We start from the raw sequence: 22,976 nt of genomic DNA, 5'->3' as shown, positions 1-22,976 counted from the left end.
TGCGGTGCTGAATAAACCACTTATACACTGCAGCATCCAATTGTGGATACTGACCAGACTTTACTGTTTTTCTTGAATATGCAGCACCAGAAGTAGCACACTCTGTTAAACCTGGAACTTCAAGAACAAGAGGTCATAGATTTAAACTAGCTAAACACAGATGCTGAAGAAATATAAGAAAATTCACTTTCGCAAACAGAGTGGTAGATGGTTGGAACAAGTTAGGTGAGAAGGTGGTGGAGGCCAAGACCGTCAGTAGTTTCAAAGCGTTATATGACAAAGAGTGCTGGGAAGACGGGACACCACAAGCGTAGCTCTCATCCTGTAACTAGGTAATTACACTTAGGTAATTACTCTGTTGTGCTCACATATTTTAATAGAGTACCCTTCTGTTTCTTGATGTCACTTACTGTACTTTTCCCGATGTTAAACTCTGCTGCTGCTCGTGCTTGAGAATATCCTTTATTGAGTTTCTTAATTAACTCCAGCTTCTGTGCAACCGTCAGGCGCTTCCTTTGGGTAACTTTTGGCAGTTTGTAAATTAAAAAGATTACAATTAACAGTACAGTACTGTAATATCCTTCACAATTGAAGCTAGCAGCGCGAGTTCACAGTAAACAATGGGAACACATGGCCTGGCGCAGTACATTCTAGGTCCGTGGGAAAAAAAATACCTAGTGCCTATACTATAAAAGGTATTTAATAAGAAAACAAAGACTTTCGCTTAATAAAAACTGTTTCAAAATATTTTATTAATAATAATTAAAAATTTTCTTCATTAAACTGAATCATTTTAAAAGAAAATTAAGATGTAATATACGACTCTGGATGATCGAGGTCGGTGGCTTGGTCGCCATGTGAGGGGACGCCGATGCCACAAGAAACCCAATACCGACCGTCGGTAATATCGACTGCCAGACCGGTATATGAGGCTCCAGATACCGGTCTCCCAAACCGGTCGTTATTACCGGCAGATCGGTATAAAAGAGGCCGTTAAATTGAGTGGATACTTTTGCATTTGCCTGGTGGGTATCTGCCTAGTGTGGCTATAGCTCCACTGGTAGTGTTTGGTGGCCCTCTGCTAGGCCCCATGTTTGTACACGTCGCAGGGGTTTTCAGTGTTGTCCTCTACCCCCCTTGTTAGTTTTGGGTTTTAACCGGTTAGCAACACCTTGCCTGGGCTTCCCGTAGTTGTTATCCTATGAGCCCTGGAAAACCCTGTCAGGGCTCGGTGGACCATTGAATTTGTCTTCCGGGTTCCAACCCGGAAGACAAATACGGGTCTTGTACGGGTTTGTTGGTTGCTGTTCCCTTGTCTCAGGGTGACAGTCACCACTTTTACCTCCGTCATGTTGCCTGTTGGGTCACTGACACCTTGACCCGGAGTCTTGGCGAGAGAGATTCTCTGCTTATTCTCCAGTACTCTCCTGATCTTATTACTGTTCAGAGTACAGGTAGCATCCGTGTTGCAAGCTAGGTTAGGTTGCTGCAACACGCTAGGTTGGTTTCCCACTCAGATGCCCTGGGGCCGCCCCATTTTGGTTGGGTGCTGTTCGCCCCTTTCCCTCCCTGTTCCCGGCTCCGGACCGTCTTCGGGTTTCGGGGTCAGGGCGGGGTTTAGTTGGGGCCGAGACTTGGGCGGTTTCGGGGGCTGCCCCGTTCGGGTTTGGGACGGAGGTTTTCGAGCCTGTTCCTCCTGCCAAGGCTTCTGGGTCTTACCAGCGGCCCTTTCTTGCGGCCTTTCCCATGGACTCTTCCTTTTCTTTAAGGACAGGGGGCGGCTCTGCTCCGGGGCCTCTGTTGCGGGTTCCCGAGGCTGTGGGGGATGCCTGCTAGCAGTTCTGGGGCTGTTTGCCCTTGCCTGGGGTTTTCTGCTGCTGGGCGGAGTTTTTCGCCCATCTAGTCTGCTTGCTTCCCACTTTTGCTGGCGTGTTTTCGTATCTTTTGCGTCGGTCACAGCCCCCTGTTCTGGTGGCCATTTTCTTTCTGCCGGTTTCCCGGCGTGGCCACCAGGGCGGCATGGCGGTTTGTTTATATGCGCCTGGGTGTACAAGCGAGTGTCTTGGGTGAGTTTTTTCACCTCTTTCAGGGGTTTTATTCTCCTGTTATCGTTTCTTTGCTTTTCAGGCATTGCCTTGTTCCTCTCTTGTGGGGGTTTGGAGTCATCATTTTGCCGCATACTGTCACCTCGTATTGCGCGGCGCTGGCGGAGCCGCTTCCGCTTGCGTTCGGTGTTGACGTTACTTCTAAGCCGTTCCGCACGCTATCTCGTGCGTTGTTTCACCTCCGGCCTGCTCATGCGCTGCCTGTGCTGTCCTGGTCTTTGGGCAGAGTACTCTTTTCTTCTCCTCAGTTTATGGTGGCTCCTCCTGTTCTGGTTTTCTGCTCCTTCAGTCGGGGCGGTAGGTTTGTTCGTCTCCAGCCGTCTACTTCTTGTCTGGCAAAGATTGAGACTGCTGTTTTCCGGAGGGGTCTTTGGGGTTTTGATGGATGTTTGATTCGGCCGGGGATGCATCGTGTTTTGTGGCCTGTGGCGGTTCTCCACCGTTTTTTGCGTAATTACCTAAGTGTAGTTACAGGATGAGAGCTACGCTCGTGGTGTCCCGTCTTCCCAGCACTCTTTGTCATATAACGCTTTGAAACTACTGACGGTCTTGGCCTCCACCACCTTCTCACTTAACTTGTTCCAACCGTCTACCACTCTATTTGCGAAGGTCAATTTTCTTATATTTCTTCGGCATCTGTGTTTAGCTAGTTTAAATCTATGACCTCTTGTTCTTGAAGTTCCAGGTCTCAGGAAGTCTTCCCTGTCGATTTTATCAATTCCTGTTACTATTTTGTACGTAGTGATCATATCACCTCTTTTTCTTCTGTCTTCTAGTTTTGGCATATTTAATGCTTCTAACCTCTCCTCGTAGCTCTTGCCCTTCAGTTCTGGGAGCCACTTAGTAGCATGTCTTTGCACCTTTTCCAGTTTGTTGATGTGCTTCTTAAGATATGGGCACCACACAACAGCTGCATATTGTAGCTTTGGCCTAACAAAAGTCATGAACAATTTCTTTAGTATATCGCCATCCATGTATTTAAATGCAATTCTGAAGTTAGAAAGCATCGCATAGGCTCCTTGCACAATATTCTTTATGTGGTCCTCAGGTGATAGTTTTCTATCTAGAACCACACCTAGATCTCTTTCTTTATCAGAATTCTTTAAAGATTTCTCACATAATATATAGGTTGTGTGGGGTCTATGTTCTCCTATTCCACATTCCATAACATGACATTTATTAACATTAAATTCCATTTGCCAGGTGGTGCTCCATATACTTATTTTGTCCAGGTCTTCTTGAAGGGCATGACAATCATCTAAATTTCTTATCCTTCCTATTATCTTAGCATCATCAGCAAACATGTTCATATAATTCTGTATACCAACTGGTAGATCATTTATGTACACAATAAACATCACTGGTGCAAGAACTGAACCCTGTGGTACTCCACTTGTGACATTTCTCCATTCCGATACATTGCCTCTGATTACTGCCCTCATTTTTCTATCGGTCAGAAAATTTTTCATCCATGATAGAAGCTTCCCTGTCACCCCTCCAATATTTTCCAGTTTCCAGAACAACCTCTTATGTGGAACTCTGTCGAAAGCCTTTTTTAGGTCCAGATAGATGCAGTCAACCCAGCCATCTCTTTCCTGTAATATCTCTGTGGCCCGATCATAGAAACTGAGTAAATTCGATACACAGGATCTTCCTGATCGAAAACCATACTGTCTGTCTGATATTATATCATTTCTCTCCAGGTGTTCTACCCATTTAGTTTTGATTAGCTTTTCCAATACTTTCACTATTACACTTGTCAATGATACAGGTCTATAATTGAGGGGGTCTTCCCTGCTGCCACTTTTGTAGATTGGAACTATGTTAGCCTGTTTCCACACGTCTGCTACGATTCCTGTACACAGGGATGCCTGAAAGATCAGGTGAAGTGGAATGCTGAGCTCAGATGCACATTCTCTCAGAACCCATGGTGAAACGCCATCTGGGCCAGCTGCTTTGTTCCTCCCGAGCTCCTTTAGCATATTTTCCACTTCATCTCTAGACACCTCTATCCGCTCTATGTTGTTCTCTGGAATTCTTATTGTGTCTGGTTCTCTGAAGATTTCATTTTGTACAAACACACGTGCCTCGGCTTCTGTGTCCGTAGAGGCATTTTGGGTTGCTTCGGTTTCCCTTCTTCCCGGTCCGCAGGTGCGGGTTTTCCAGGTCGTCCGCGGGATTCTTACGGCTAGCTAGCCTGCGGTCTATCCCCGTGCTCGTGACGTTCCTACGTTTTCGGCTCTTGCTGCCGTTTTTGGCAACATGGCCTGGTTTGACATTCAGGCGCGGGTTTTTTGGTTGTCAGACAGGGTCCTGGCTGCTCGTGGTCTCATACTCGTTCCTGGGCCTAGTTGGGTCTGTGTCGCCTTGGGTCAGCGGTTGCAACCAGTTGTCTTGGTTTTGAATTGTGGAGCATGCAGCAACCGCCTCCCGGATGTGTCCTTCTACTTTCCTCTGTGGATAGTTTGCTCCGGGGAGCCGACGGGGCTCCCCCCAGAAAACCAGCGTTAAATGTAATGAAACGCCATTTTCTGGGTGTGAACCGGAGGCTCCCCGGCATCCCTCCCTCCCTCCAGTCGGCGGTTTTCACGTTTTCTTGACATCCAGCCTCAGAACTTGGGTGTGGATTGCTGGCGTGGAGGTTTGGAGCTCCCCCTTCCCCCTCCCGGGGAGGGGGGAGCTGCGCAGACAGCGGCGCAGAGACGTGTGATGTCATGGTAGTTTGCTCGTATCTTTTTGGGGAGTTCTATCCACTAGTTTGGCATTAGGTAGCAATTTTAACCAGAATAGGGGTTTGTTTTGGGACGCTTACCTTTCTGGGTGCCCGATCCGATCGATGGCAGACATAGAATGCTTCCAACCACACGGGGTTTTCTATAGGCCATTGCTCCCCTTGCCTCTCTGAGGGGACCAGGTTCTGCCTCATGGTCCCCGGTAGGCCCACAGAACTCCATGTACATGACTGATGCCTAAGTCTGACATTAGCATATCAGCCTGTATAGCTCCGGGGAGCCTCCGGGTCACACCCAGAAAAAGGAGTTTTATTACATTCAACGCTGTTTCTGGGGGGAGCCCCGTCGGCTCCCCGGAGCTATCCCAGGCTGATATGCTAATGTCAGACTTTGGCATCAATCATGTGTATGGAGTTCTTAGGCCTACCGGGGACTACGGCCAGAACCGGGCCCCTTCAGAGAGGCAAGGGGAGCAATGGCCTATAGAAGCCCCCATGTGGTTGGAATTATTCTATGTCTGCCATCGACCGGAACAGGCACCCAGAAAGGTAAGCGCCTCAAAACAAACCCCTATTCTGGTTAAAATTGCTACTAAAAGCCGAACTAGTGGATAGAACTCCCCAACCGAAAACAAGCAAACTAGTGTGATGTCACACACCGCCGTGCCGCTGTCTGCGCAGCTCCCCCCTCCCCGGGAGGGGGAAGGGGGAGCCCCAGACCCTCCACGCTGGCTACCCACACCTCAGTTCTTGAGGCTGATGCTATAGGCGATGGTCGTGTGCTCTGGCTCCGGTGTCGCTACTGCACTGTGCTTTGCGTGTGGTGTTGGTTTTGTGGGTGCGAGAGCCAGGAGTTATCTTCAGTACTCGGGCTGCATGCGCCTAGGGTTGCCTTCCCTAGGTGCCCTGTAAGTACTGCCCTTGGGGCTTGGGGCCACCTTTCACAGGCTCCTCGGGGTCTGTCTCTGCTGGTCCGTTTTACCTTTCGGTTTTTCGGCCGCCTGTTGGGCTCTTGGGTGTTCTGTTCTCCCTTGTTACCGGCAGGTAAGAGGCAGTTTGCACTGGTAGGGGAGCAGGGTGCTGCTCAGCTTGTATTCCCGACGTCGCGGCCGGCTCTGTTCCTTGGGGTTCGCTGTCCTCTTGTGGGGTTTTGTTTTTCTTTTTATTTTTGCCTGGTGGGGGTTCTGTCATTTTATTCAGTTTGTTTTTGCCCTTCCACTGTTCTCCTCGGTGGCGCCCCCTGCTAGGTCCCCGTGAGTGTACACGTCCCTGGGGTTCAGCTATAGAAGTTTGCTTGGTAGTTTTGGGCGCCGGTTTGCAGCACCCTGCCTGGGACTACCTGAGCGCGAGTCCTCTTAAAGTAAACGCTCAGGACCCTGGGAATCCCCTAGGGGGCGCGTGGGTCCGATGGATGTGACCCCGGAGTCCCCACTCGCTGTGTGCGAGTTTGAGGGTTGCTCGGTCCCCTTGTCTCAGGGTGACCCTCATTGTTTTTGCCTCTGCCACGCTGCCTGTTGGGTCGGTGATACTTTCGACCCTGAGTCCTGTGAGTGTTGCTGCTTGCTTGTGGCTCAATTTACCCAATCCTCTGATGATTCTATCCGGGTACAGGCGGCGCGTGCGTTGAGGTCTAGGTTTCGTCTGTTGCAACGTGCTCGGTTGGTTGCTCACCCGGATGCCCCGGGGCTGCCCCGCTTTGCTTTTCGAGACCCGGACTTGGGGGTGGGGGTCGCTTCAATCCTGGTTTAGTCCGCACCACCTCGTCTTTCCCCTTCTGTTCGTTCTGGTCCCACCCCCCCTGCTTCCGGGCCCGAAGCGTCTGAGGGTTTCGGGGTCGGAGCAGGGGTTACTTGATCTCGAGACTCGGGCAGCTTCGGGGGTTGCCCCTTCCGGGGGGGGCGGCAGAGGCATTCGAGTCTTGTCTCCCGGCCGAAGCTTCTGGGTCTGACCAGTGGGCCCCCCTTCCTCCAGCTTTTCCGGCTGCTCCGTCCTTGTCTTGTGGGGTCAGGGCTTGGGGAGAGGACTCGGCCTCGGGTCCTGTGGTGAAGGACCTCGAGGTTGGGGAGGGGCTGACTTGGGGGCCTTGGGCCCCGCTGGACCCCGCCTGGGTTTTTCTTCCCTCTGAGCGGGGCTTATTGTTACAAGGTGTGGGGTTTTCTTTTCCCCCCTCTGCGTACGAGTTGGATTTGGTGTCGGGCCTTCCCCGGGTTCGGTTCCGTGTTCCCCCGGGTACGTCGATTCTGTCCTTCCGGAGGTTTTCAGCTTATCGCATCCAACCTGGTGTGGTGCGAGCGGCCTTTGCAGCTTACCTCCTGCGTGACCCGGATTATGCCTCGGAAATGGATCTGTCCGAATTCAGGTTTGGGACTTCGTTTTCTTTCTGGCTCCGTTAAGAGGTTCTGGAGTCGTCCTGGCTAGCAGACTGCCCCTTGTTTGTTCTGGATTCCTGGCATTCCTTCTGTCGTTCCCGCACGCTGGAGTGGCGGGAAGCTTCCACGGTGCTTCAGGTTTTCCTGGGGGGCGAGCTTGAGTACCTGAATGAGTGCTTGTTTGCCCCTGCCCTTCCCCGCGATGTGGATGTTATTCATCTCCATGTGCAGGTTCCCACCCTTTCGGCGGCACTCGTTGCGGAGGACTTGCGCGCCCGGGGCCTTTTGGCTTCAGCCTTGCGGTTCTTTTCCCTCCTGGAGCTGTCTTCGGATTGGCTCGTGGAGGATGTGAGGACGCTTGGGTCCGTTCCGGGGTCCGGCACCTTGTCCTCGGCTGCGCATTCGTCGGCTGCCTTGTTGAAGCTGTTCACGCAGATTTTGCGGGATGCAGTTTCCCTGTTTTATGCTTCCCGTCTCGCGTGTCGGCAGACGGTGCTGGGTTCCTCCATGGAATCTGCTTGGGCTCTGGCTCTTAGGCGTTCTTCACCTTTTTGTCCTCTTCTGTTTGAGGAGTCGGCTGTGGCGCAGTTTATTCAGGCTGCGTCGGCGGCTTGTCGTCCGATGTCGGACTTGTTGGTTTTCCGGGGGTCCCGGGGTAGGTCTTCCTAGAAAGGTCGTGCCAGGGCTCGGGGTTCCTCTCGTCGTGGTAGGCCTCTGGTGTCAGGTACGGGTTTGGCTCCTCCTGAGGACCCTCCCTCGTCTGGTCGGTGCGGTGTTTGCGCTGTGCGGGGTTCTGGGTCTCGTAAGGGTCGCCGGCCCTTTCGCGGTTTGCCCCATTGACGGGGCGATGGGGGGGGGGGCGGCTTGCACTGTTCGCCCGCGCCTGGTCCCACGATTCGTGGGCCTTTCAGGTCGTGTCTCGCGGCCTGCGGTGGCGTTGGGTGGCCCCTCCCCCCTTGGGGGGGTCGGGGCTGGCAGGGCAGGTTTCTTCCCCTGCGCTCTGTCGAGTCGTCTTGGAGTGGGTACGCTTGGGCAGCGTCGAAACGACGTCGTCCCTCAGATGGGTTTCCCGTCTGTGTCCGGTTCCAAAACGAGACTGCGCGGACCTGCGGTTCATTCTGGACTTGTCCCGTCTGAACCCCTGGGTTCATTGCCCCTCCTTTCAGATGACTACGCTGTCTCAGGTTCGGCTCCTCTTGGAGCCGGGAGCTTGGATGGTGTCCTTGGACCTCCGGGACGCTTATTGGCATGTCCCGATTCATCCACAGTTCAGGGAGTGGCTCGGTTTTGTTGTGGGGCGTCTGAGTTACCGCTTTCGTTGTCTCCTGTTCGGGTTGAACCTGGCACCTCGCGTGTGCACGCGCCTTACACAGGTTGTGGTGGCTCGTTTGCGTCTCCTAGGTGTTCGGGTGTTGGCCTACCTCGACGACTGGCTGGTTTGGGCTCCCAGCCAGTCAGCTTGCTCGCTAGCCAGGGATTTGGTTCTTTTCCCAGCTCCCCGAGTTCGGGTTCTTGGTGAACTGGAGGAAGTCCCATCTGGTTCCCTCTCAGGTTCGGACTTGGCTGGGTCTCGTTTGGGACTGTCGAACCGCCTCCTTGTCTCTCCCTCCAGAGTCTCTCCTGCGGCGGCGGTCCCGCCTTCGTCTGTTTCTGGAGGGACCTCGGGTCACCCGGCGGTTGCTCAAGGGGCTGTGCGGGAGCCTGAACTTCGCGATGGTGGTCTACCCGCCGGGTCGGGTTTGGCTTCGACGACTGTTCTGGTTCCTTCGGGGTTCCCCCTTCCGCCTCTCTCGCGATCGCAGAGTTCGACCCCGGGGGCCTTGCGTCGGTTGCTGCGTCACCGGCTTCCTCTTCGGGTTTTTCGGGGTTCAGTGCCTTGGTGCCTACCCGAGCCCTCGCTCGATGTGTACACGGATGCGTCGTCTCTCGGCTGGGGTTTTGTGACCAGTGCTCACCAGGCCGGCCAGGGGCGTTGGGATCCGTCCTTCCGTCGAGTGTGGTTTGCTCTAGGGAGTTTTCGGGTGGCCCGCGGATCGACGATTCGGCTCCATTCGGACTGCTCTCCGGTGGTTCATTGCCTGAACTGCGGGGGTTCGATGCAGTCCTTGTCTCTTTGGGGTTGGTCGCTTCGGGTGACTCGTCAGCTGAGTTCTCGGGGTTTGGCTCTCCTGGCGGTTCACGTACGGGGCGTGTCCAATGTCTTGGCCGACGCCCTGTCTCGCTTCGTTCCCCTCTCCACGGAGTGGACGGTCGACGACGAGTCCTTCTGTTGGCTTTGCCAGATGTTTGGGCGCCCCGAGGTGGACCTCTTCGCGTCGGCGTGGTCGCGGCGTCTTCCCGTTTATGCAGCGCCCTTCCCCGATCGCGAGGCCATCGAGGTTAATGCCTTTTGGCTAGACTGGTCGAGGTGGGGGTTCCTGTACCTCTTTCCCCCGGTTCGGCTGTTGCTCCTGGTCCTGACTCGCTTAGAGACTTACCAGGGGAGAGTTGTCCTTCTGGCCCCTTGGTGGCCGGCCCAGCCTTGGTTTCAGGCGCTGGTTGCTCGGTGTCCGAACCCGAGGGTTTTCCCGCGGCTCCGCCTCTTTCAGCAGATCGGGCCGGTACATCACGTGGCTGGTTCGATCTTCTCCTCGAGTCTTGGCGTATGGGTTTTTTGACTTGAGTCTATCATCATCTCTATGGTGATCAGGTGGTCTCCTTTTTGGTGTCCCACCTGAGGGCTTCTTCTCGGCGGTAGTATGAAGTTTCCTGGCGGTCCTCCCATTTCTTTTTGCGTCTTCGTCGTGTTAGTTCCTTGTCTGTTCAGGTGGTCTTGTCCTTCCTCTCGTGGTTGTTTCAGGACAGTCATCTTATGCCTAACACTGTCACCTCGTATCGTGCGGCGCTGGCAGAGCTGCTTCAGCTTGCTTTCGGTATCGATGTTACATCTGCGCCGTTTCGCAAGCTGTCTCGTGCATTGTTTCACCTCCGGCCTGCTTATGCGTCGCCTGAGCCGTCCTGGTCTTTGGACAGAGTGCTGGCTTTCCTTTCGTCTGCTCGTTTCATTGTGGCCCCTTTGGTCCAGGATTGTTATTCCAAGGCACTTTTCTTGCTGGCTTTGGCCTCTGGGGGTCGGGTAGGGGAGCTTCATGCTCTCCTCCGGCGCAGGGGTTTCTGCTCTTTTGGTCGTGGTGATTGTTTTGTTCGTTTGCAGCCGTCTCCTCCTTTTCTGGCGAAGAATGAAACAGCTGCGTTCCGGAGGGGTCCATGGGTGGTTGATGCTTGGTTGTTAGGCCGGGGGTGCATCATGTTTTGTGTCCGGTTGCGGCGCTTCACCGTTATTTGCGCGCCACGGCTTTTGTGTCCGGGGACGCGCTGTGGGTTGATCCGGTTTCCCTTCTTCCCTGTTCGCGGGTTCGGATCTCCCAGGTCGTCTGCAGGGTTATTAAGTCCAGCCAGCTTGCGGTCTATCCCCGTGCCCATGACGTTCGTAAGTTCGCGGCTCTTGCTGCCGTCTTTGGGAATATGTCTTGGTCTGATATTCGGGCGCGGGGATTTTGGTGGTCGAACAGGGTCCTGGCTGCTCGTTACCTTGTGAATGTCCCTGGGCCCCGTCGGGCCTGTGTTGCTTTGGGTCGGCGGTTGCAGCCAGTTGTCTCGGCTTCGAGTTGAGGAGTGAGCGACGACCGCCTCCCGGGTAAGTCCCTGTTTTTCTGTCTATGGGTAGTTAGCTCCGGGGAGCCGCAGGGGCTCCCCCCAGAAAACCAGCGTTGAATGTAATGAAACGCCATTTTCCGAGTGAGTCCCAGAGGCTCCCCAGCATCCCTTCCTCCCTCCAGTCGGCGTTTTTTCGCGTTTTTGACATCCAGCCTCAAGTACTGAGGTGTGGGTAGCCGGTGTGGAGGGTCTGAGGCTCCCCCTTCCCCCTCCCGGGGAGGGGGGAGCTGCGCAGACAGCGGCACGGCGGTGTGTGACGTCACACTAGTTTGCTTGTTTTCGGTTGGGGAGCTCTATCCACTAGTTCGGCTTTTGGTAGCAATTTTAACCAGAATAGGGGTTTGTTTTGAGGCGCTTATCTTTCTGGGTGCATGTTCCGGTCGATGGCAGACATAGAATGCTTCCAACCACACGGGGGCTTCTATAGGCGATTGCTCCCCTTGCCTCTCTGAGGGGGCCCGGTTCTGGCCGTGGTTGGTTAAGCCGTGGTTCTTAGGCCCAGTAGGCCTAAGAACTCCATACACATGACTGATGCCAAAGTCTGACATTAGCATGTCAGCCTGGGATAGCTCCAGGGAGCCTCCGGGACTCACCCAGAAAATGGCGTTTCAATACATTCAACGCTGTTTTTTTTTTTTTTAACAATTTATTTTCTGTGCACCAGGGGTTTGCCATATTTGGGGGCAGAGCAGTGTAGTGGTTAAGAATGCTTTCAAGCATTTTGTTATCTTTTCCATAAAAAGTGGTAAAATACAAATATAACTAAATAATAATCTGTGGCTCAAAATTCCCATGGGCATGAGATTTAATACAGTATATTGGAAAATTATTGATAGTTTGGGCACATACTCTCAAAAAGATTGGCCACACCTGCCCTAGGTCGTGCTAACACTTCTACATTTCCTGTGATGAAGGGAAGAAATAGAGTTGTGGAGACGTGCCCTAAGAAACTGTAGTGAAATAAATTAGAACAATTTTGAAAATTAAATGTTTATCTTTGCAGTTTTGGCCTTCTCCTTTGCACTCATCATTTGTGAAGCAATTCAGGCTATTGTCTGCTGCATGCTGATACATGGAATACGCAAGGTATGTTTAATAATACTTTAATTCCTATCTTAATTCATAGTACTTTGATATACTGTAATCTGCAATAAATATAGTGTATTCTGTATGAGCTCGCTTATCCTAAGCCCGCTGATCTCAATGTTTGGGTTATCTGGCGATTTTTGTGGCCGGTTATTTTTCTGGCAAAACTTTGCCATATTCAAATAGCAATTCAGATAACTGTAGATTTTGCCAGATACTGTAGACAGGCATTGTGCCATGCTGTATTAATCTTGTACAAAAGTAGCTTGAGGCATGGGGTATTGGAGGTGTCGGGGTCGATGGGTTTTGGGTAGAGGGTATCAGGAGAGAGGGAAGAGTCAGGAAGGACTCTGCAGGATAAAGGGGCATGCTGTTTTCCTTGATGACTCTTGCCACACGATTCTGGTTTTTCCTTCACAGATTTCACTGCTTCTTATGTAGCAGGCATTCACAGGTAGTCAGAGACAGTCATAATCAATCAGACATTCACAGTCACAACCAGTCGCAGTTAATCACAACTAGTCAGGCCTTCACAATTGTCACCAGTCAGAGGCAGCCACAGTCTGTCACAACCCTGTCAGTGTGTACTCTGTGGTATAAAGTGAAGGTACCTCAGCGTGAGGAGAGAAGCAGAGAGGCAGTATGAAAATGACATCACAAGCCAAAACCGAACCAAAACTGTTCTTTAGCCACATCAGGAGGAAATCACCAGTGAAGGAACAAGTGATGAAACTGAGAAAAGAGAACAGATACACAGAGAATGACAAGGTGTGTGAAGAACTCAACTAGAGATTCTAGGAGGTCTTAGTAGAACAAGGAGAAGTACCCTGTACTGAGAGAGAAGGCGGTAAACCAAGCGACCTTGGAGGATTTTGAACTTGGCAGAGATGAAGTCAGAAGGAATCTGTTGAAGCTGAATGTGATAAAGGCTTTTGGGTCTGATAGAATCTTACCCATGGATACTAAATGAGGGTGCAGAAGCACGATGTGTGCCACACTCTATGGTGTATAACAAGTCACTGGAAACAGGAGACCTACCAGAACATTGGAAGACACCGAGTGTAGTCCCAATATACAAAATGTGTGATAGGCAAGACGCACTGAACAACAGGCCAGTTTCTTTAACTTGTATACCATGCAAGGTGATGGAGATCGTGAGGAAAAAGCCCTTAGAACAGCTGAAGAAAAGGAGCTTTGTAAAACACCACCAGCATGAGTGCATGGATGGTAAATCATGCCTCACAATTTTAATGTGAGGCATGGTGATAAAAATTAGATAAGAAGGAGAAGGGTGAGTAGACTGCATTTTCTTAGACTGTCAGAAAGCTTTTGACACAGTACCCCTTAAGAGGCTGTTACAAAAGTTGTGGTGAGACATCAGTGTAGTGAGATGTCACCAGCGGAGTCCCACAAGGCTCTGTACTTGGACCCCATCTTGTATCTGATATATGCATCTTGTATCTGGTGCCATAGGCACAATCGGAGAACACTGTATAAACATCAGAGGTCCACGGTTGTTCAACATCCTCCCAGCGAGTATAAAAAATATTGCCAGAACAACCGTTGACATCTTAAGAGAAAACTAGATCATTTTCTCCAAGGAGTGCCGGACCAACCGAGCTGTGGTGGGCATGTGGGCCTGCGGGCCGCTCCAAGCAACAGCCTAGTGGACCAACCTTGGAGTTACCTTGGAGTTGTTCCGGAGCTTAGCGTCCTCGCGGCCCGGTCATCGACCAGGCCTCCCCGTTGCTGGACTGGTCAACAAAGCTGTTTGACCAGGCTGCTTGCAGCCTGGCGTATGAATCACAGCCTGGTTGATCATGTATCCTTTGGAGGTGCTTATCCAGTTTTCTCTTGAACACTGCGAGGGGTCTGCCAGTTATGCCTCTTATGTGTAGTGGAAGCGTGTTGAACAGTCTCGGGCCTCTGATGTTGATAGAGTTCTCTCTCAGAGTACCTGTTGCACCTCTGCTTTTCATCGGGGGTATTCTGCACATCCTGCCATGTCTTCTGGTTTCATGTGGTGCTATTTCTGTGTGCAGATTTGGGACCAGCCTATATACTATTTTCCATGTGTAAATTATTATGTATCTTTCCCGCCTGCACTCAAGAGAATACAGATTTAGGCTTTTTAGTCGGTCCCAGTAGTTTAGATGTTTTATTGAGTGGATTTTAGCAGTAAAGGATCTCTGCACACTCTCCAGGTCAGCATTTTCTCCAGCTTTAAAAGTGGCTGTCATTGTGCAGCAGTATTCCACTCTAGAGAGCACTAGCGTCTTGAAAAGTATCACCCCCTCCCCGCTCAGCTCGTTGTCGCCGTGTGGGGGCTTAGTGGGTGGCTGCCGGAGTGTGATGCTCCTTGGGGCAGTCCTCTGTCCTTTTCTAGCCTTGTGCTCCTGCTGCCGTCCTCTCCAATTCTGCTGGTCATCTTTTCCTTTTCCTTCTGTTTCGTTTTTCTCCCCCCTCTTCTCCTATCTGCTTGCCGTTTCCTGCCGACCTTTTGCTCGTTCTGGTTCTTCCCTTGGACTTCTTCTATTTTGACGCCCGGGTGCTTGAGGAGGCATACTCTTGCACCCGTAGAACTGCAGTACCCGACGTCGAGAGCGAGGGGAACCTTTTATTGTCAATCCCCATTTCGTCACTGAACCCGATCTCGACGGACTGTCGGTTTCTTAAGGTGGCGTTTGTGGGGCGTATACTCACGACGCACCCCTAGGAGGCCCCGGCAAGATCGGCGATAGCTTCTTGTTGGGTGTCCTGCCTCTAATTGAGGCTCCGTGGTGGGTGTGGGGGCACATTCGTGAATGAATTCTTCTTTCGTCATGATGATAAACCCTGTTTCGGCTGCTTCTGGTTTACCTTCTCAGGCTCGTGGGGTGGGCGACCAAGCCCCCGGGTCGGTCCGTATTGGAAGACCGGGCTCTGTAGCCTCCGCTGCGTTGGGCCCCGACCTTGCTCCTCCTTTGGCCTCTCTGACTCCTTCCCCTGGCTCCCCTCCCTCCTCTGTGGTTGGGTCGAGCCCCAAGCCCCCAGTGGTGACTACCTCGTCCCCTGGCGCGGCTCCTTCTCTAGTTGTAACTACTGTGCCTTTTAACCCCTCTCTCTCTGGGGGTTCTCACCACCGTCCTCGTCACGGCCGCCCTCGCTCGATTCCTTCCAGTTCTGCTACCTATCAAGCCTTGTTTGGTCCCGCTTCGTGGGCCAAATATTTTGATCTCCTCCCTCTTGATTCTGCGCCTCCTGACGATTTCTCCCTCCATCGACATCTCGTTGATTCCGTGGATGCCTCCATTACTTTCAACCCCACTCATCTCGGTACACGTATCGTTGCTGCTCCTTCTCCGGATGCTGCTTCCCGCTTGGCTGCCTTGTCCTGCCTTGGCGAGACCCCTGTTCGGGTCTCGAAGAACGCTCAGTTGAATGCCAGTGTTGGCACTATTTTGCTCCCGCCCCATGTTGCGACCGGTGTTCGGGACCTGCGCGACTGCCACGACGATATTCAACATATTCTTGCTGCCCAGGGCCATTCTATTCTCCAGGTGGACACGTTTACTCGTCCCCCTCGTGGTAGTCGTCGTCAACCCCTCCGGGTTGTGAAGATTACCTTTGATGGTAGGACCCTTCCACCCTCTGTCATTCTTGCTGGTGCCAGGTGCTCTGTCCAGGAGTACATTCCTTCTCCTCGGCTCTGCAACAAGTGCTGGAGGTTTGGGCATGGTGCCCTCCGCTGCTCCGGGACTGTCTCTCTCTGTCCTTTGTGTGGTGGCGAAGGTCACTCTAAGTCGGAGTGCACTTCTCCCCAGGCTCGTTGCCTCAACTGCGGTGAGGCCCATCCTACCTTCTCCTGTGCGTGTGTCCATTACAAGCTTGAGGCAGCCGTCCTCAACTTGAAGCACCGGGAGCGTTTATCTTTTCCTGAGGCGAGACGCCAGGTTCGCCGGCTCCCGCCTTATGCTAATATCTCTTATGCTCGCGTGTTGCGCTCTTCCTCTCCTCGTCCTTCCCGCCTTCCTCAGACTCACAACCGTTTCCGGGCCTTGGACCCTGATGCGCCCACTGCCCCCTCCTTTGTTCCTTTGGGTTCTCTCCCGAAGGATCCTCCTGGTCCTCTGTCTGGGGTTCCCCTTCCTTCTACCCGGTCTGTCGTGTCTTCTGTGTCTTCTTCCTCGTCCCCCTCCGATCCTCCTTCCCATCCTCTTCCTCCATCTATCGGCTCTCCCCACCGCCTGTCGGTGCGGGCGGATGTCCATCGCTCTCCTAACGGCCGTCGTGTGTGCTCTCGTTCGGCTTCTCCTGTTGAGACACTGGAATCCGTTGCCCGGTACGTAGTTGCTGGGACACCGGTCTCTTTAAGTCAGAAGCGTAAGCCTGGCTCCTCTCCTTCCTCTTCCCCGGCGGGTAAGAAGGCTTCGCTTTCTTCCTCAGCTCCTACTTCTTGCTCTGTTGCTCCTTCCCCTCCCGTTTCAGTGATTACGCCCCCTGTTCCTGCTATGGAGGTTTCTTTGGCCCCTGCTTCCCTTTCGGTTGCTGCTCTTGCTGGGGTGCGCTCCCCTCTTTCTACTCCCCCTCTTCCTGCTGCTGTCCTTGACTGCTCCTCTCCGTTGTCTCCTCCTCTTCCTCTTCCTCCTCCTCCTCCTCCTCCTCCTCCTCCTCCGGACCCCGCCCGCCCTCCTCTGATCTGTTCTCCCGTTTCCTTCCCTCCGTCTTTGCTCAGTTTACCCATGCCCCCTAACCCTGACTTTGCTGACCCTGATTCCGACCCTGATATTCTTTAACGTGCTCTGTTGCTCTTTTGCCTTTGTTTCTTCCTTGTTCTCTGTTTTTGTCCTTTCTCTTCTCGTCGTTGTCCATTCTTCAATGGAACGTTCGAGGTTATTACGCCAATTTCCTCGAACTCCAACTTCTGATTTCGCGGTTTTCGCCCCTTTGTGTCTGTCTCCAGGAGCCAATGCTTGGTGCTCGTCCTGGTCGTTTTCGTGGCTATTCCTTTCTCTCCCCCCCCCCCAGCCATTGCTGGGGCTTCTAATTCTTCTGCTCTCTTGATTCGTGCCGATGTTCCCTTTGTTCCTTTGCTTTTTCCTTCGCCTCTCCATTGTTCTGCTGCTCGTATCTTTGTGGGAAAATGGTACACAGTTTGTTCCATTTATCTCCCCCCGAGTGTCCCGCTCTCTCTTCCTGATTTAAAACACCTCCTAGACTCCTTGCCGGAGCCTGTGCTCCTGCTGGGTGACTTCAATTGTCGTCATTCTCTTTGGGGTGACGTTCTGACGAATACCCGGGGTCGCCTCCTTGAGCCGTTTCTCCTCTCTTCTTCCCTGTCTCTTCTGAATTCTGGTGAGCCCACTCATTTGGACTCTCGGACTCGCACCCTTTCTTGTCTTGATCTTTCTCTCTGCTCTTCTTCTCTTTACTTAGATTTCACGTGGCAGGTTCTTGATGACCTCCATGGAAGTGATCATTTCCCCATCCTTGTTTCCTTTTTCTCTTTTCGCCCTTCCCTCTCTTTCCCTAGGTGGCAGTTTGCTAAGGCAGACTGGACCCTATTTTCCCTCAGTGCTGCTCTCTCTGACCTCTCCCTTCTGCCTCTCTCTCGCGCTCTCCTCCTTTTTCATGACACTGTCTTCAACGCTGCCCTCGTCTCTATTCCTCGCTCTTCCTCCCGGGGTCCACGGAAGTGCGTTCCCTGGTGGAATGCGGACTGTGCTCGGGCTGTCCGCTGTAAGCGTGCAGCCTGGAAGAGGCACCGCCGTAGGCAGACGACCGATTCTTTTCTTTTCTTTCGGAAAGCGAGTGCGGTGGCCCGTAGGGCCATCCGTATGGCTAAACGTGAATGTTGGGCATCTTATGTCTCGACAATTACGTCCGAAACCCCTCTGGCCCAGATCTGGAAGCGTATCCGCAAGATAGCGGGTAAGTTCGTTCCCGATGTTTCACCGGTCCTTCACCTCCATGATACTCTTGTGGCGGACCCGTTGCAGGTCGCTTCCGAACTGGGTTCCCACTTTTCTTCTGTTAGCTCTGGTCTTCATCTTCCCCAATCTTTCCTTCTTCGTAAACCTGTCCTTGAGTCTCGTCCTTTAGATTTCTGCACTCATCTTCAGCTTCCCTATAATGATCCCTTCTCTCTCTCTGAACTTCGTTCTGCCCTGGCCCTCTGCGGTTCTACGGCGGCGGGCTCCGATGGTATTCATTATGAGATGCTTCGCCATCTCCCTCCGAGCACGTCTCAGTATTTACTGAGTCTGTATAATCGGATCTGGGAGTCGTCGTCAGTCCCTGAGGGCTGGCTCGATGCCGTTGTCCTCCCTGTTCGCAAACCGGGGTCTCTGGGTATTTCCCCTAAGGACTTTTGCCCTATTGCTCTCACAAGTTGTGTCTGCAAACTCTTTGAACGTATGGTTAACGTTTGTCTGATGTGGTTCCTGGAACACCATCACCTCTCCCCTTCTCAATTTGGTTTCCGCAAGTGCCGCAGCACGACAGATGTCCTGGTGAACTTGGAGGTCTATATTCGTACTGCTTTTGCTGCGAAGACCTCCGTTGTTGCCGTCCTTTTTGACCTGGAAAAGGCTTACGACACCACTTGGCGTTATCATATCCTATCTCAACTTCATTCTTTTGGCCTTCGTGGTTATCTCCCTCTCTTTCTCCGCAGCTTCCTCTCTCGTCGTTCCTTTCGGGTGCGCCTTGGTACCGCTCTCTCTCCCTCTTTTCAGCAATACGAAGGTGTGCCCCAGGGTAGTGTTCTGAGCACTACTCTTTTTCTGGTTGCCCTCAATGGTCTTCTTTCCTCTCTTCCTTCTGGTGTCTTCTCCGCTCTCTATGTCGATGATCTTACCCTTTGTTGTCAGGGTGATGATTCGCCTCTCCTTCAACGCCGGCTTTAACTTGCAATTGATGCCGTGTCGTCTTGGGCCACAGATCATGGCTTCAAGTTCTCTGCTTTTAAGACTTGTGCCATGACTTTTACGCGGAAACGGGTTGTTCTTCGTCCCTCTTTGTCACTTTATGGTCATCCCCTTGAATACAAAGATTCCGCGAAGCTTTTGGGGTTATTCCTTGACACTCGTTTGTCTTGGTCTCCCCATATCTCTTACCTCCGTGTTGAGTGCTCTAAGGCCCTTACCCTCCTTCGGGTCTTGTCCCATACTTCTTGGGGGGCAGATAGGCGCACTCTCCTTGCTTTACATTCCTCTCTCGTCCTGTCTAAGCTCGATTATGGTTGCCCTGCTTACTCGTCTGCTTCTCCTTCTACTCTTCGCCGTCTTGATGCTTTGCACCATACTGGGTTGCGCCTCAGTTCTGGTGCCTTTCGTTCGACTCCCGTCCTTAGCTTGTATGTTGACACTGGCTTCCTGTCTCTCCAGGACCGCCGTGATCGCTACTGTCTTCGCTATCTTGCGCGGTCCTTGCAACATCCTTCCTCTCGCCTCTGTCGTGCTTTAACTTTTACTCCTCCTGCGGTTCCTGTTCCTCTTCACCACCTCCCTCTTTCTGTCCGGTTATCTCGCCTGCAGGATTCTCTTTCCGTTCGTATTTCTGATGTTTCTCCTCGTGTTGTTCCTTCTTTGCCCCCGTGGAGGGTCCCTCTTCCGCGGTTTTGTACATCCTTGACCCGTATCACTAAAGCTTTTACCCCTCCTACGGTTCTAAAACGCCTTTTCCTCGAGCACTTTTCTTCTCACTCCCGCTCCGTTTCTGTCTTCACCGATGGGTCTAAGTCAGCGGACGGTGTTGGCTACTCTGTTGTTTTTCCTGATCGCACTTATATGTGTCGCTTGCCTCCGGAGACTAGCATCTTTACAGCGGAACTTTATGCTATTCTCTATGCTCTTCGTCTCCTGCTTTCTCGTTGTCAGTCTTCCTTTGTAGTTGTTGTTGACTCTCGTAGTGCCCTCATGGCTCTCGGGTCCTTTAACCCGGTTCATCCAGTAGTTGTCGAGATCCAGCATTGGCTGTTTCTCGTTCACAGTAAATTTAAGTCGGTTGAGTTTTGTTGGGTTCCCAGCCATATTGGTGTGTCTTTAAATGAACGTGCGGATGCTGCCGCCAAGGAAGCTGTCCGCTCTTGTCCCATCTCTCGTAAAGGCATTCCGTATTCCGACTTTTACCCGGTTATCCATTCCTCAGTCCTTACCCGTTGGCAGGCTTCTTGGTTGTCTGTTACTGGTAACAAGCTACGTACTCTTAAATGTTGTGTTTCCTCGTGGCAGTCCTCCTTCCACCGTAACCGGCGTTGGGAAACAGCTCTGGCGAGGTTACGTATTGGCCATACTCGCTTAACCCATGGTCACTTGATGGAGCGCCGCCCTGCTCCTTATTGTCCTAGTTGTATTGTCCCTCTTACGGTCGTGCATGTCCTTCTTGAATGTCCTGACTTCCAGGACGAGCGTGTGTCTTGCTTTCCGACCGCCCCTCGTGGTCACCTGTCCCTCGATAGAATTCTTGGCGACTCGGATACTTTTGATATCGTTCGCCTTATGCGTTTTTGTTCTCGTATTGGCATCCTTGGTGATATTTAGCGCCCTCTGATTATTTTGCGAATTTGATGGTGCTACATAGCCTTCCCGGTTTGGTGCCTTCTTTTGATAATTACTTACTTGCTTGAAAAGTATCATCATCAGTATAGCATCTCTAGTGTGAAAGGTTCATGTTATCCAACCTGTCATTTTTCTTGCAGTTGTGATGGCTACTTTATTGTGTTCTTTGAAGGTAAGATCTTCCGACATGAGTACACCCAAATCTTTTACATTGCCTTTTCTTTCTATGTTATGATTTGACTGCATTTTGTACGTGGTTTCCGTTTTTATATTTTCCTTTTTTCCGTAGCGCATGAGCTGGACCTTACTTTCGTTAAACACCATATAATTTTCTGCAGCCCATAGAAAGACCTGATTTACATCTAATTGGAGGTTTGCCATGTTCTCTATGTTATCTACTCATGAAAATCCTAGTGTCATCTGCAAAGGATGATACAGTACTTTTTTATACAAAATTTTTTATGATGTGCGATGTTAGTGCTATCAGTCTGTAATTTTTTTCCTCTGCCTTATTCCCTCCTTTATGGAGTGGTGCTTTCTCTGCTGTTTTTAGTATGTCAGGAATAACGCCAGTATCTAGGCTTTGTCTCCACAGAATGTGAAGGGCCTGTGATAGTGGTTTTTTACAGTTCTTGATGAATATGGAGTTCCAAAAATCAGGGCCTGGTGCAGAGTGCATAGGCATACCATTTATGGCTTCCTCAAAATCCAGTGGGGATAGGGTGACGTCTGATATATGATTTGATGTTGTTTCATATCCATGAAAAATTCATTTGGGTTATCAATCTTTAGTGAGTTTAGTGGCTCGCTGCAAACAGTCGTACTGTTTCCTCAGTATCTCGCTCATTTCTTTGTTGTCTTCAGTGGAAGTTCCATCTCCCTTTCTCAGGGGCCCGATACCAGATGTGGTTTTTGAGCTTGATTTTGCATAGAAGAAAAAATATTTCGAATTTCTCTCTATTTCACTGATGGCCTTTTCCTCCCTTTGCCTCTCTTGGGTTTTGTATGATTCTTGTAGCTTTAGTTCAATTGTTTTTATTTCTCTACCTAACCTTCTTCCGCCGTTCTTGAGATAGGGTGCGACTCAAGTTGTTCCGCAATTCGTTTTCTTCGCCTAAAGAGGGAATGACGTTCCCGTTCCAATCTGCATTTCATCCTCTTTTTTTCTTAGGGGTATGCAGTTTGAACATATATCTAGTGCTACTGCGCTTATTTTTTCCAGGCACTGGTTCAGGTTTGCATTTTCTAGCTATTCTTCCCAGTTTATTTCTGTGAAGTCTTGGTTTATTTGCTCCCAGTTTATCTGTTTATTACTGAAGTTGAATTTGCTGAAATCTCCTCCACCGGGCATCAGGACTGGTTTTGAAGGTCTATTCCCCATGCTTATCAGAACTTCAATTAAGTTGTGATAGCAGGTCATTTGCATGTGCCTGTTCATTTAGGCTACTTCCTGGTATTCTTTCTGATATAATTGTATTAGCCAGGTTCTTCCACTTCAGGTGCCGTAGGTTGAAGTCCCCAAGCAGAAGTTCGGGGCTGGATTTGTTAGGTTTTCCAAACAGTGTTCTATTTTCATTAGTTGGTCTTTAAAATGCTGATGACTTGCCTCCAGTGACTTATATACAAGGACAATAACTACATTTACGATCTCTATTTTGATTATTAGCACTTCCACCATATCATTTGTGGTGTTTAGCAGCTCAGTACAGATGAGTGTGTCTTTGATGTAGAGGCTGACCCCACCCTGTAGCCAGTGTTTCCTATCACATCTGAAAAGATTGTACTCTGAGATCCATATTTCACCATCATAGTAGTCCTTGGTGTGGGTTTCCGTTAGGGCTGCAAACACTGCATTTGTCTCATGTAAGAGGTCATCTATGAATTTCACTTTGTTACATTTGCATGTTTTTATACCCTGAATGTTGGTAAATAAAAATGATGTTATGTTTGTGGAAGTGCTGGATGCTTTACTTGGTGTTAATATCTGAGGCTCTGGTAAGGAGGCCACTGTGTTTGCGTTCTCTCCAGCATTTGACCGAGTTAGTGGAAGAGTCTGGACATTTTTAGCCATTCTTCTCCTCCTCCTCCTCCTCTTGCTAAAAAATCATCCTGGCAAGTAGTGTTGTAGCTGCTTTCCTCGAAGCGGTTTGTAGGTCTTATTCGCCTGGTACCCCTTATATGGAAAGCTGGACATTCCACATTCCACCTTGAAGCACTCTTTTCTATCTAAAGGGTTCTTGCAAAGTTCTGGGTGAAAAAATTCACAGCTTTCAGTGCATTTACCTGTACTAAGGAGGATTCTGCACTTTCTAGGGTGATTGTACTTACATATTCCATTTGTTCTTCCCGATACCCCGTGCTTACAGGCAGCCCATTTATAATAACGACAGGTTTCGAGCCCTTGTTTTGTTTGTTTTCCTTTGAAAAATCCTGCTATGGCACCGTCCCC

The 22,976-nt window shown here is 51.0% G+C and overlaps 1 protein-coding gene across 2 annotated transcripts in view; it reads left to right on the top strand.

Moving 5' to 3' along the window:
* Positions 1-22,976, top strand: part of LOC123755353 (uncharacterized) — a 144,414-nt gene that overhangs the window by 69,426 nt on the left and 52,012 nt on the right. For both annotated transcript variants that reach the window (XM_045737897.2, XM_045737894.2), the window contains exon 4: positions 11,905-11,987. In XM_045737897.2, coding sequence (XP_045593853.2) covers positions 11,905-11,987 — 83 coding nt within the window. The remainder of the gene's footprint in view (positions 1-11,904; positions 11,988-22,976) is intronic.

Source organism: Procambarus clarkii, chromosome 20 (assembly GCF_040958095.1).
Source record: "Procambarus clarkii isolate CNS0578487 chromosome 20, FALCON_Pclarkii_2.0, whole genome shotgun sequence".
NCBI classification, from domain to species: Eukaryota; Metazoa; Arthropoda; class Malacostraca; order Decapoda; family Cambaridae; genus Procambarus; species Procambarus clarkii.
The sequence above is the reverse complement of the archived record's forward strand: the minus strand, read 5'-3'. Positions and strand labels throughout refer to the sequence as shown.